Source organism: Oncorhynchus clarkii, chromosome 32 (genome assembly GCF_045791955.1).
Source record: "Oncorhynchus clarkii lewisi isolate Uvic-CL-2024 chromosome 32, UVic_Ocla_1.0, whole genome shotgun sequence".
In the NCBI taxonomy this organism is placed as follows: domain Eukaryota; kingdom Metazoa; phylum Chordata; class Actinopteri; order Salmoniformes; family Salmonidae; genus Oncorhynchus; species Oncorhynchus clarkii.
In genome coordinates, this window is record NC_092178.1 from 4703799 (window position 1) to 4718984 (window position 15186).

At 43.3% G+C, this 15186-nt stretch overlaps 1 protein-coding gene across 1 annotated transcript in view; it reads left to right on the forward strand.

The window, feature by feature from the left end:
* The window catches only part of LOC139391865 (discs, large (Drosophila) homolog-associated protein 3), a 40027-nt gene that overhangs the window by 4584 nt on the left and 20257 nt on the right, over positions 1-15186 (forward strand). Inside the window, exons 2-5 of the mRNA XM_071139471.1 lie at positions 6957-7168; positions 7333-7444; positions 10773-10983; positions 12153-12338. Coding sequence (XP_070995572.1) covers positions 6957-7168; positions 7333-7444; positions 10773-10983; positions 12153-12338 — 721 coding nt within the window. The remainder of the gene's footprint in view (positions 1-6956; positions 7169-7332; positions 7445-10772; positions 10984-12152; positions 12339-15186) is intronic.

Sequence of the window (15186 nt, forward strand, 5' to 3'; positions counted from 1 at the left end):
ATAATGTGTATGTTATCATGTGTGTGTGTATGTTATCATGTGTGTATGTTATCATGTGTGTGTGTATGTTATCATGTGTGTATGTTATCATGTGTGTGTGTATGTTATCATGTGTGTATGTTATCATGTGTGTGTGTATGTTATCATGTGTGTATGTTATCATGTGTGTGTGTATAATGTGTATGTTATCGTGTGTGTGTGTGTGTGTGTATGTTATCATGTGTGTGTGTATGTTATCATGTGTGTGTGTATAATGTGTATGTTATCGTGTGTGTGTGTGTGTGTGTGTGTATGTTATCATGTGTGTGTGTATGTTATCGTGTGTGTGTGTGTGTATGTTATCGTGTGTGTGTGTATAATGTGTATGTTATCATGTGTGTGTGTATGTTATCATGTGTGTGTGTTATCGTGTGTGTGTGTATAATGTGTATGTTATCATGTGTGTGTGTGTGTATGTTATCATGTGTGTGTGTATGTTATCATGTGTGTGTGTTATCATGTGTGTGTGTATAGTGTGTATGTTATCATGTGTGTGTAGTCATGGCTCTATGTAGTACTGTGGAACATACACACTCTCTCTCTCCTCCATTCCCTTCCCTTAGTTCCCTCTCTCTCTCTCCTCCCTCCCTTCCCTTAGTTCCCTCTCTCTCCCCTCCCTTCCCTTAGTTCCCTCTCTCTCTCCCCTCCCTTCCCTTAGTTCCCTTTCTCTCCCCCTCCCTTCCCTTAGTTCACTCTCTCTCTCCTCCCTCCCCTCCCTTAGTTCCCTCTCTTTCTCCTCCCTCCCTTCCCTTAGTTCCCTCTCTCTCCCCTCCCTTCCCTTAGTTCCCTCTCTCTCTCCCCTCCCTTCCCTTAGTTCCCTTTCTCTCCCCCTCCCTTCCCTTAGTTCACTGTCTCTCTCCTCCCTCCCCTCCCTTAGTTCCCTCTCTCTCCTCCCTCCCATCCCTTAGTACCCTCTTTCTCTCCTCCCTTCCCTTAGCTCCCTCTCTCTCCTCCCTTCCCTTAGTTCCCTCTCTCTCTCTTCTCCCTCCCTTCCCTTAGTTCCCTCTCTCTTCTCCCTCCCTTCCCTTAGTTCCCTCTCTCTCTCTTTCCTCCCTCCCTTCCCTTAGTTCCCTCTCTCTCTCCTACCTTCCCTTGGTTCCCTCTCTCTCTCCTCCCTTCCCTTAGTTCCCTCCCTCTCCTCCCTTCCCTTAGTTCCCTCTCTCTCCTCCCTCCCTTCCCTTGGTTCCCTCTCTCTCTCCTCCCTCCCTTCCCTTATTTCCCTCTCTCTCTCCTCCCTCCCTTCCCTTAGTTCCCTCTCTCTCCTCCCTTCCCTTAGTTCCCTCTCTCTCTCCTCCCTCCCTTCCCTTAGTTCCCTCTCTCTCTCCTCCCTCCCTTCCCTTAGTTCCCTCTCTCTCCACCCTTCCCTTAGATCCCTCTCTCTCCTCCCTTCCCTTAGTTCCCTCTCTCCCTCCTCCCTTCCTTCCCTTAGTTCCCTCTCTTTCTCCTCCCTCCCTTCCCTTAGTTCCCTCTCTCTCCTCTCTTCCTTTAGTTCCCTCTCTTTCCTCCCTTCCCTTAGATCCCTCTCTCTCCTCCCTTCCCTTAGATCCCTCTCTCTCCTCCCTTCCCTTAGTTCCCTCTCTCTCTCCTCCCTCCCTTCCCTTAGTTCCGTCTCTCTCCACCCTTCCCTCAGATCCCTCTCTCTCCTCCCTTCCCTTAGTTCCCTCTCTCTCCTCCCTCCCTTCCCTTAGTTCCCTTCCTCTCTCCTCCCTCCCTTCCCTTAGTTCCCTCCCTCTCTCCTCTCCCCTCCCTTTGTTCCCTTTCTCTCTCCCCTCCCTTCCCTTAGTTCCCTCCCTCTCTCCTCCCTCCCTTCCCTTAGTTCCCTCTCTCTCCTCCCTCCCTTCCCTTAGTTCCCTCTCTCTCCTCCCTCCCTTCCCTTAGTTCCCTCCCTCTCTCCTCCCTCCCTTCCCTTAGTTCCCTCCCTCTCTCCTCCCTCCCTTCCCTTAGTTCCCTCCCCCTCTCCTCCCTCCCTTCCCTTAGTTCCCTCCCTCTCTCCTCCCTCCCTTCCCTTAGTGCCCTCCCTCTCTCCTCCCTCCCTTCCCTTAGTTCCCTCCCTCTCTCCTCCCTCCCTTCCCTTACTTCCCTCTCTCTCTCCTCTATCCCCTCCCTTTGTTCCCTTTCTCCCCCCCTCCCTTCTCTTAGTTCCCTCTCTCTCTCCTCCCTCCCCTCCCTTAGTTCCCTCTCTCTCCTCCCTCCCATCCCTTAGTTCCCTCTCTCCTCCATTCATTTCCCTTAGTTCCCTCTCTGTCCTCCCTCCCATCCCGTAGTTCCCTCTCTCCTCCCTCCCTTCCCTTACTTCCCCCTCTCTCTTCACATCATCAGTTGCAGTACCTAGTGGCACCATATTTTCTAAGGGACACTTTTTGACAGGACACTGGGGCTGGCATGTGCTGTTGTCAGCATAGTGTTGGTTCCAGAGCCGAGGGGCAGTGGAGGTCCCTGAAGCCCCATAAAAGAGCTCCTCGGGCACCTCAGTCCCACTTTATAATATCACACTATACATGCTATTACCAAGCCATTTCAACAACTAACCCTGACTGGCACTTTTCTTTAGGGGTCATATATCTGTCTTTCTCAAGTACTCTGTGACAGATTACTTTTTCAAAGTTAATCTACAATTTTGCTACCTTGCAGTTAGTCTGGGTCTATGAAATGAACTCGTAGAGAGTTCAAACCAAGGATTTGGAGTATTTAGTGTAAATACGAGAGAAAGGTTAAGTTAATATTTTTGATGGTGTCAGGGACAGAAGAAAGCCGAAGAAAAATGAGAGATTGGTGCTTTTATGACCCCATATGACCCCATATGACCCCACCTCTCTATAAGCCCTGTGTCCAAGAGAGAGAGAGAAGGAGGGAGAGGGAGGCCAAGGTATATAGAGATTAGACTGAGTTTCGCTCTGTAAGTTTCTCTCTCTATGAGACTCCATTTGTCCTTCTGCCTTTTTCTCACAATTATCATAACGTGTGTGCTGTGCAGTGCGTCATCTTCCTGTACCTGTCTGTGTGTAAATGCCTATGTGAGTGAGTAACTGTGTGTGCATCTGTGCGCGTGCGTACACATATTTGCACAAGCCAGACTGACTATCTACAGAGCCTTGCCAAAGTACTGGCGTTTTTCCTATTTTGTTCCATTACAACCGGTAATTTAAATGTATTTCATATAATCATATATATTTCGTATAATGGACATGCACAAAATGTTGGTGAAGTGAAATGAAAAAAAATGACCTGTTTCAAAAAATAAAAACCAGAAAGTGGTGTGTGCGTATATATTCACCCCTTTGCTATGAAACCCCTAAATAAGATCTGGTGCAACCAATTACCTTCAGAAGTCACATAATCAGTTAAACCTCTTACTTCTACCCCCTCCTTTTTTGAAAATTCTGTTAAAAATCGCGCAACTTTTCAGCGTCCTGCTACTCATGCCAGGAATATAGTATATGCATATGATTAGTATGTGTGGATAGAAAACACTCTGAAGTTTATAAAACTGGTTAAATCACGGCTGTGACTATAACAGATCGTGTGTTTCATTGAAAAACGCAAGAAAAACTGCTCTCTGAAAGCAAAAAATAATTTCCATAAGTCACTTCCACCAGTTGTTAAAAGAGAACAGAATTTAATGGGAATCTGCCTGCAATTCATACAAATTCCGCACGATGGCGCCATTGTCCTAATTTTCAATTGAATTAATTGTTGGAAAAACCTTCTATCTGAACTCCATTTTCCCAGTCTTCAACCGGATGCAGTTGAGGGAGATATCAGATGGCATTGTTTTTGAAGTGAAGACCTATTGAAGAGACATCGCCCTGTAATCATTTTGATAGCTTATAAACGTTTACTAATACCTAAAGTTGGATTACAAAAGGATTTCGAAGTGTTTTGTGAAAGTTTATCGTCGACTTTTTTAATTTTAAAAAATTACGCAGCGTTTAAAAACGATGATTTTTTCTGAATGACACAACTTCCATACAAAGCTATTTTGGGTATATATGGACCGATTTAAACGAAAAAAAGACCCAATAGTGATGTTTATGGGGCATATAGGAGTGCCAAGAAAGAAGCTCGTCTAAGGTAATGAATGTTTTATATTTTATTTCTGCGTTTTGGGTAGCGCCGGCTATCGCAAAATCTGTTGTTTACGTGTCGAGCTGGCATTTTGGGGGGTGCATGCTATCAGATAATAGCTTCTGATGCTTTCGCCGAAAAGCATTTTAAAAATCTGACTTGCTGGCTAGGTTCACAACGAGTGTAGCTTTAATTCAATACCCTGCTTGTGAATTTTGATCAAAGATTGAGTTGTAACGAGTACATTTAGCATTTAGCGTAGCGCATTTGCATTTCCAGGGGCATACTTGGGACGTCTGCGTGTCAAGTATTCTCAAGAAGTTAAATAAAGTTCACCTGTGTGCAATCTAAGTGTTACATGATCTGTCACATGATCTCAGTATATGTACACCTGTTCTGAAAGGCCTCAGAGTCAGCAACACCACTAAGCAAGGGGCACAACCAAGGAGCTCTCCAAGCAGGTCAGGGACAAAGTTGTGGAGAAGTACAGATCAGGGTTGGGTTATAAAAAAATATCAGAAACTTTGAACATCCCACAGAGCACCATTAAATCCATTATTAAAAAATGGAAATAATTTGCCACTTAACCATCCCGGATCCGGGATCGTGAATACAGCCTCAAGCTCATTACCATAACGCAACGTTAACTATTCATGAAAATCGCAAATGAAATGAAATAAATATGCTAGCTCTCAAGCTTAGCCTTTTGTTAACAACACTGTCATCTCAGATTTTCAAAATATGCTTCTCAACCATAGGAAAACAATCATTTGTGTAACAGTAGCTAGCTAGCGTAGCATTTAGCGTTAGCATTCAGCAGGCAACATTTTCACAAAAACCAGAAAAGCATTCAAATAAAATAATTTACCTTTGAAGAACTTCAGATGTTTTCAATGAGGAGACTCTCAGTTAGATAGCAAATGTTCAGTTTTTCCTGAAAGATTATTTGTTTAGGAGAAATCGCTCCGTTTGGCTACCAAAAAAACCTGAAAATCCAGTCATCAAAACTTTTTTCCAAATTAACTCCATAATATCGACTGAAACATGGCAAACGTTGTTTAGAACCAATCCTCAAGGTGTTTTTCACATATCTCTTTGATGATATATTGTTCGTGGAAGTGTGCTTTCTCTCCTGAATCCCAGGAGAAAATGCCCGCACCTGAAGATTACGCACCAATTTAGACAAAGGACACCGGGCGGACCCCTGGAAAATGTAGTCTCTTATGGCCAATCTTCCAATGATATGCCTACAAATACGTCACAATGCTGCAGACATCTTGAAGAAACGACAGAAAGGTTAGGCTCGTTCGTGGTGCATTTACAGCCATATAAGGAGACAATGGAAAACAGAGCTTCAGAAATTCTGCTCATTTCCTGTTTGAAGTTTCATCTTGGTTTCGCCTGTAGCATGAGTTCTGTGGCACTCACAGATATTATATCTTTGCAGTTTTGGAAACGTCAGACTGTTTTCTTTCCAAAGCTGTCAATTCTATGCATAGTCGAGCATCTTTTCGTGACAAAATATTGCGCTTAAAACGGGCATGTTTTTTTATCCAATAATGAAACAGCGCCCCCATAGACTCAACTGGTTAACAAACCTGCCAAGAAAGCGCTGCCCACAAAAACTCACAGACCAGGCAAGGAGGGCATTAATCAGAGGCAACAAAGAGACCAAAGATAAGCCTGAAGGAGCTGCAAAGCTCCACAGCGGAGATTGGAGTATCTGTCCATAGGACCATTTTAAGCCGTACAATCCACAGAGCTGGGCTTTACGGAAGAGCGGGCAGAAAAAAATAAGCAAACACGTTTGGTGTTCGCCACAAGGCATCTGGGAGACTCCCCAAACATATGGTAGAAGGTACTCTGGTGAGATGAGACTAAAATGTAGCTTTTTCGCCATCAAGGAAAACACTATGCAAACCCAACACCTTTCATCACCCCGAAAACAACATCCCTACAGTGAAGCATGGTGGTGGCAGCATCGGAAGGCTGTTTGAGTGGTGAAATGAAAATTGAGTGTTAAGTACCTGATTCCCCCTTGGTGTTATTGGCATAGATTAAGATGAAATTTAAAATCAATCAAAGATGATGAGTCATATACTCTTCCCTGTCTAAATGTCAGCAGAAAAGTGTCAGTTAACTTTCCCCAAATTCCTTTCTTTCTTTCCAGAAACCCTTATTCCCTCCTAATACTGGACATGTTTCAACTGGGTTTTCTGGGAAAACCAGAGAATTCTGGAAAAGTTCTACAACAAAATAATTCTAAAAACCTAGTAATAGTTTATTTTTATATAGATTATCTGATGTTCAAGTCTTTAAACAAAATAACACTTTTAAGCTATTTAATCAAAGTGATGAATTTGTCACTAACCAGAATCTTCACTCTCTTTCCCTCTGTTTATAAATGTGCGTGTTTGTGCATTCATTTTTCCGCGCATGTGGGATGGACTGAGAGCAGCTGAGGGGTGGGGTTAAGAAGACAGATGGGATTGGCTGAGAGCAGCTGAGGGGTGGGGTTATTAAGAAGATAGATGGGATTGGCTGAGAGCAGCTGAGGGGTGCGGTTATTAAGAAGACAGATGGGATTGGCTGAGAGCAGCTGAGGGATGGGGTTATTAAGAAGATAGATGGGATTGGCTGAGAGCAGCTGAGGGGTGGGGTTATTAAGAAGATAGATGGGATTGGCTGAGAGCAGCTGAGGGGTGGGGTTATTAAGAAGATAGATGGGATTGGCTGAGAGCAGCTGAGGGGTGGGGTTATTAAGAAGATAGATGGGATTGGCTGAGAGCAGTGTACACTTGTCTTTCTACTTTTGTGTGTTCATACATTTGTATCTGTCTGTATGTGTCCAGGTCCCGTCAGACGGGGTGGAGTGGGCTGGGCTTGGGGGCTACCCAGGCGGGGGAGGGGAGATCCCCTGCAGGCGAATGCGGAGCGGCAGCTACGTCAAGGCCATGGGAGACGACGATAGTCAGGACTCTGACGCCAGTCCTAAATCCTCTCCTAAAACCACTATTATCGCCCAGAGAGAGGCCTTCAGACGCTCTGTCAGCATGGACCACAGGTCATCTGTCAACAAGTAACGGGGAGGGGGGGTCATTCTATAATTTATTAAACCTGCTACGTCATTGGTGATGATGATGAAAATGAGGGTGATGATGAAGATGAGGAAGAGGAGTATGATGAGTGTTATTCTCATTTTACTCTGTGTGTGTGTGGTGTGTGTAGATACTCGTGTAAGCAGTGTGTAGATGCTACGCTACCATATGCTCACAACATAAGCACGCCGAAGAGTCACGCACGCTCTCGGAGCTACACGCGGTCTCTGACCAGCTCACAGGTAAGACCACAACACCTTCAGAACACTGTATGTCTGTATGTTTATTCATCTCTACACATTTTAGCGTCCGTCCCTCTCCTCGCCCCTAACCTGGACTCGAACCAGGGACCCTTTGCACACATTGACAACAGCCACCCTCGAAGCATCATTACCCATCGCTCCACAAAAGCCGTGACATTTAAGATTAGGGAAGACAATTTATGTATTTATTAGAGTGGCTTTATTTCCATTACAGCATATTGGATGACTGTCATTCATATTCTATTCACCCAGTTCAATGTAACAGTGACAGGTTTAGGTTACTGTCATTCATATTCACCCAGCTCAATGTAACAGTGACAGGTTTAGGTTACTGTCATTCATATTCACCCAGTTCAATGTAACAGTGACAGGTTTAGGTTACTGTCATTCATATTCACCGAGTTCAATGTAACAATGATAGGTTTAGGTTACTGTCATTCATATTCACCCAGTTCAATGTAACAGTGACAGGTTTAGGTTACTGTCATTCATATTCCATTCACCCAGTTCAATGTAACAGTGACAGGTTTAGGTTACTGTCATTCATATTCCATTCACCGAGTTCAATGTAACAGTGATAGGTTTAGGTTACTGTCATTCATATTCCATTCACCCAGTTCAATGTAACAGTGATAGGTTTAGGTTACTGTCATTCATATTCCATTCACCCAGTTCAATGTAACAGTGATGGGTTTAGGTTACTGTCATTCACCCAGTTCAATGTAACAGTGATAGGTTTAGGTTACTGTCATTCATATTCCATTCACCCAGTTCAATGTAACAGTGATGGGTTTAAGTTACTGTCATTCACCCAGTTCAATGTAACAGTGACAGGTTTAGGTTACTGTCATTCATATTCCATTCACCCAGTTCAATGTAACAGTGATAGGTTTAGGTTACTGTCATTCATATTCCATTCACCCAGTTCAATGTAACAGTGATAGGTTTAGGTTACTGTCATTCATATTCCATTCACCCAGTTCAATGTAACAGTGATGGGTTTAGGTTACTGTCATTCACCCAGTTCAATGTAACAGTGATAGGTTTAGGTTACTGTCATTCATATTCCATTCACCCAGTTCAATGTAACAGTGATGGGTTTAAGTTACTGTCATTCACCCAGTTCAATGTAACAGTGATAGGTTTAGGTTATTACATGATACTCTAATGTTCCATGTACCCCATCATGAGGTTGTTACAACCTAGTCTATGATGAAAGTTTACAACATAGGTGCACACACGTCGAGAGACAAATTTGAGGTGACAGACAGTGACACATGGTCAGACAGCTAGCTAACATAGCATCCCTCTGTTATAGCCAGCTAGCTAACATAGCATCCCTCTGTTATAGCCAGCTAGCTAACATAGCATCCCTCTGTTATAGCCAGCTAGCTAACATAGCATCCCTCTGTTATGGCCAGCTAGCTAACATAGCATCCCTCGACACAGGTCGAGAGACAAATTTGAGTAATCAGTGTGACAGACAGTGACACATTCAAATACACCTTGCACACTCTTGCCTGCATCTATCTGATCTAGGGGTGTAATCACTAGACCAAACAACTAAAACAAGAGTTTCTCCTGGACATATTCAGGTAGGACCCTCCCCGTTGCGTTTGCTTCTGTGAAACGTTTTTCAACGGAATCGACGGGAATGAATGCACCCCTGATCACCCAACACAGTTCACTGTCATAGCAGCCACGTAGACGATCATCACTTTGCTCGTTGGATGATTACTTCTCGCATCCACACGCTCTCTTCCCGCCTTTTCCCTTCGCTTGTGGACTTCAGTGTACGACACAACAGCTGTCTGTGACCAGGCGATAAAACCTTCCAAGCCAAACCTTCATATCATAACTGCTAACCGCTACACACAGCCTACATCGTTGTTACCCTATTAACGTTTTAGTCAACAAACTACAACTAACAAGTTAGTAAACCAACAATCCAATCCATGTGTACAATCACGCCGTACAGTGTACAGCAAGCAGTTTAGCAGTTACACAGGCAGGCCCTTTATAAAACCTGAAAGCTACCCTTGAAAAGCTAAAGTGTTGGATAGCCTTAGCCAGCTAGCATAAATAGCATACATAGCATTCCTCTCTGTTGTGTAGCTAACTAAACTCCACGCCAGGACGTTGGAGTTCATCAGAAACTTCCGTCATCATGGAGTGGAGTTTAGTCAGCTAGTTGTTGAGTAGGCTAAATTAACTACATTAGCTACATTAGCTAAATTAGCTAAATTAGCTACATTAGCTAAATTAGCTACATTAGCTACATTAGCTACATTAGCTACATTAGCTACATTAGCTACATTAGCTAAATTAGCTACATTAGCTACATTAGCTACATTAGCTACATTAGCTTTCTCTGTTTCTCTCTCTCTGTCTCTCTCTCTCTCTCTTCTTTCTCTCTCTCTTTCTCTGTCTCTCTCTCTCTCTGTCTCTCTCTCTCTCTCTGTCCCTCTCTCTCTGTCTCTCTCTCTCTCTGTCTCTCTCTCTTTCTCTGTTTCTCTCTCTCTGTCTCTCTCTCTTTCTCTGTTTCTCTCTCTCTGTCTCTCTCTCTCTCTCTTTCTCTCTCTCTTTCTCTGTCTCTCTCTCTCTCTCTCTCTCTGTCTCTCTCTCTCTCTCTCTCTGTCTCTCTCTCTCTTTCTCTGTCTCTCTCTCTGTCTCTCTCTCTCTTTCTGTCTCTCTCTCTCTTTCTCTGTCTCTCTCTATCTCTCTCTCTTTCTCTGTCTCTCTCTATCTCTCTCTCTCTCTCTCTCTCTCTCTCTCTGTCTCTCTCTGTCTCTCTCTCTCTGTCTCTCTCTCTTTCTCTGTTTCTCTCTCTCTGTCTCTCTCTCTCTCTCTCTCTTTCTCTCTCTCTTTCTCTGTCTCTCTCTCTCTCTGTCTCTCTCTCTCTCTCTCTCTCTCTCTCTCTCTCTCTCTCTCTCTCTCTCTGTCTCTCTCTCTCTCTTTCTCTGTCTCTCTCTCTCTGTCTCTCTCTCTTTCTGTCTCTCTCTCTCTTTCTCTGTCTCTCTCTCTGTCTCTCTCTCTCTCTCTCTCTCTCTCTTTCTCTGTCTCTCTCTCTCTCTTTCTCTGTTTCTCGCTTTGTCTCTCTCTTTCTCTATTTCTCTCTCTCTCTCTCTCTCTCTCTCTCTCTGTCTCTCTGTCGCTCTCTCTCTCTCCCTCTCTCTTTCACTTTCTCTGTCTCTCTCTCTCTCTCTCTCTTTCTCTGTCTCTCTCTCTCTGTCTCTCTCTTTCTCTGTTTCTCTCTCTCTCTCTCTCTCTGTCTCTCTGTCTCTCTCTCTCTTTCTCTCTCCTGTAGCTGGGTGACTCTCTGAATCGTCAGTTTGAGGCAGTGTGTGAGACCATGTTTGGAGAGATAGAGAGTCAGGCGGTGGAAGCCTTGGATCTGCCTGGCTGCTTCCGGACCCGTTCCCATAGTTACGTCCGCGCCATCCAGGCCGGCTGTTCCCAAGACGACGACTGCCTGTCCGTCTTCTCCATGTCAGGACCCAGCATCAAGGGAGGGGTTGGTGAGTGTGTGTGTGTGGTACTGGGTATATACCTGGTATCAAACCCATCTGTTATCTGTGTGACTCAAGACTGTGTTAGCCCCTTGAGCCAAAGCCTAGAAATTAGCTCAGGGAGCAAACACAAGTCTTCATGTGTCAGGAAAGATAACTCATCATAACACCACATCACAATACCTCATCACAATACCTCATCACAATACCTCATGACAATACCTTATGACAAAACCTCATGACAATACCTTATGACAATACCTCATGACAATACCTCATGACAATACCTCATGACAATACCTCATGACAATACCTCATGACAATACCTCGTGACAATACCTCGTGACAATACCGCGTGACAATACCTCGTGACAATACCTCATGACAATACCTCATGACAATACCTTATGACAATACCTCATGACAATACCTCATGACAATACCTCATGACAATACCTCATGACAATACCTCATGACAATACCTCATGACAATACCTCATGACAATACCTTATGACAATACCTTATGACAATACCTCATGACAATACCTCATGACAATACCTCATGACAATACCTTATGACAATACCTTATGACAATACCTTATGACAATACCTTATGACAATACCTTATGACAAAACCTCATGACAATACCTCATGACAATACCTCATGACAATACCTTATCCACAGCGGAGGGCCGTGTGTATCCACAGCGGAGGACCGTGTGTGTATCCACAGCGGAGGACCGTGTGTGTATCCACAGCGGAGGACTGTGTGTGTATCCACAGCGGAGGACTGTGTGTGTATCCACAGCGGAGGGCCGTGTGTATCCACAGCGGAGGACTGTGTGTGTATCCACAGCGGAGGACTGTGTGTGCTCATAGTACCTCACAGGAAATGGCTTTGAGTCTGTCTGTCTGTCTGTCTGTCTGTCTGTCTGTTGATTTTGGTGTCATTGTACAATAAAGGCTTGTTTAGATTCAGAAATTAACTATTTATCCTGTTCTTTCCCGCATTCTTCCCCTAATCCCCCTATCTATTTCACTCTCTCTCCCCCTCTCTCTCCCCCATCTATCTCAATCTCTCCCTCTCTCTCTCCCTCTATCACCCCCTCCTCTCCCACCCCCTCCTCTCTCTCTCCCTCTATCTCCCCCTTCTCTCTCTCTCTCTCTCTCCCCAGTCATCCCATACCGTAAGGCTGGCCCTCCCCCTCTCCCTCCCCGTATGTCTAAGCCTACGATCTCTGTGAGGGCTCAGAGCAGTACAGAGTCTACCCAGGATGCCTACTTCCAGAACACAGGCCAGCCTGCCCTGGGACGGCCCAGACAACACCAGAGCAGCTCTGTGGACCTGGGAATCACTGATGGTAGGTCATCATTTTGGATGATTGAATGGGAGGGGCCAATTGGTGGGTTTCCCTGTGGGTCCTGCTGTTTATTTTACAGGAATGTTCCAAGGGAACCATGTTGACATAGTACTGTTCCAAGGGAACCATGTTGACATAGTACTGTTCCAAGGGAACCATGTTGACATAGTACTGTTCCACGGAACCATGTTGACATAGTACTGTTCCAAGAGAACCATGTTGACATAGTACTGTTCCAAGAGAACCATGTTGACATAGTACTGTTCCAAGAGAACCATGTTGACATAGTACTGTTCCACGGGAACCATGTTGACATAGCACTGTTCCACGGGAACCATGTTGACATAGCACTGTTCCAAGGCAAACCATGTTGACATAGTACTGTTCCAAGGCAAACCATGTTGACATAGCACTGTTCCAAGAGAACCATGTTGACATAGTACTGTTCCAAAAGGATGCATATAGAATAGAGAGCCATTTATAGAAACGGTCTGCTTTTTCATCAGCACCAAACACAACTAAAGGTGTAATCATAAATATACATAAGAAACTCTAAATCACCGTCTTGGGTAAAGTTGACGACCAAGATGGTAGAATCACTTTCCTTAAAATGTATCCATAATGGAAAGAAAATTGCCTTTCGTTAATGTGTACTCTACAAATTCATATGATCCTAGATTTTCTATTCTCTGAATAACATATTGTTAGAATGAACTGAATTCCATCTGCTTATTGGGACAGACATGAATGCCATTCTGGACATGTGGGACAAATGTAATAAGACCAACTACAATCTACAGACAACCAAGGCTCTCCGACATCTGATTGTAACCTTGTTGATGTCTGGCGAGCTCATAACCCTTAATCAAAAGTGTACAACTCTCTATTGAAACAGGCACAAAACATTGTCCCAAATCGGTGTTGTACAATTATCTACGCCTATCTAATGATAACGGTTATTTCTGCCACATTTATGAATATCTTTTATAAGAGCCACAAGATGTATTGCTTTAATGTTTCCTTTAAAAAATAAAAAATAAACATTCTGTGAACAATTTGAAACCGAAGTTAATGATTTCATGATGATTAACAAAAATTCAGTCGATGATCCTCAGATTTTTGTTGGGACGCCATTAAATGTTTTATTAAAGACAATGCACACACCGGCGGTCACCAGTCATAAAGGCAGTCAAATGTCATGTGACCGTTTAGTCACGGTAACTAGGCTTCTCCAAAACTCTGATGCTGCTGATTGTCATTAGTAGCCTATCAAACTGGCTAACTGCCTGGTACTCAGCACTCCATTGTCCCTCTAATCACTCTGACATCAATGCAAATGTTATGGTAAATCTAATCAAACACTTCATGAGAGCCCATAAACTCATGTTGCACAACATTTCAATAGGCTATGCAATTGCGGGAGAAAATAGAGTTATGGCCTCTACTAAAAAGAGGAGTATCCCATCAGCTTTCTATAGGCTAGGCCTACTATATTTACTTCTCAACTTTCCTAGTATTAAGCACATTGCTTGTATTTACAACGGAAGTATAACCTACCTGGCTGGTATGAAAATAAACCAGGGGAAAAGCGTCCTCCATTCACTATTTAAGTATTTTATAGATGTATTTTTTCCTGCTGCCCCTGTTTTGATACAGGAGCATGATAATGGTCCATTCTAAATCAAAACAAATTTCACACATATATTATTTAGTATATCTAAAGACAAGATTAAATCAAGAATAGTCTGCTGGGTGACAATAATAGCCTTTCACTTGTGAATTATATATTATAACTTGTGAATGATGCTCAGCATAAGAAACAATGCCTTTTTTTTGCGACTTTTTCGAATCAGTCGCACACCTCATGTAGCCTAGCCCATAAGCCTATATGTTTTAGTAAGGTTTGTAATCACAGCTAAAGTGGCCAACTTATTAAAATTAAGCACATTAATCTGCTTTACAAGGGTTGTAGAGCCTAACTGTCAAACATAAACAGCGTGTGAGTTTCATGTTTGGGGAAGATAATTTTCACCATAAAAATGCACATTTATAATAAAAGCATTACCTGCATAATCACATTTGCGGTCACTTTTGATAATGGTGTTTTCCACTAATGGAACATTCACACTTATTATACTGTCATGTGCGCATTGCTGTGCTTATAATGTGAAGAAATAGCCTAATCGTTTAGCAACATTTTAAGCTAAACGTTCTGATCACATTGCACATTGCATAAAAAAAAGTATTTTTGATGGTAGTGGTTGTCCCAGACTATGTTAGGAATATTCATTCCTTGCACAGTATCGAATAGAATAGAATAGAATTGAATAGAATAGAATAGAATAGAATAGATCAACTTTTGTACCATGGGGGATAGTACAGTAGGTTGACATAGGCTAGAGCTTTTACTGTTTGTTCAGCCTACTCATCTTGTCGACTGACGAACAAAATCACGTGACGGAGAGCCATGTGAGTGAGAGAGGCTTCAGATTGCACAGATCACTCAGGGAGAAGGACACAGCGCAGCACTCCGGGCCACAAAAGGCGTTGATTTTTTTATAGGGTGCATTACGGCCACAAAGGGGAGGCTGCAGTGAAATTCGAGGCATTATCAAGTGCTTGTCAAATTGTGAATGAGAGACTGATGAAGTGTGTACAGCCTGCGCAAAAAAAAACAAAGCAGAGCTCATGCCTTTTCAAGCAACTTTTTTCAAATCATCATTAGTCTCATCATGCAGCCTTACAATGTATTAAAAATCTAAACATATTGCCCAACGTTTGTAGAACAACTAAAGTTACATTAATAACTCTAAGTATATAGGAGTACTTATTTCTTTGTTAATCACTC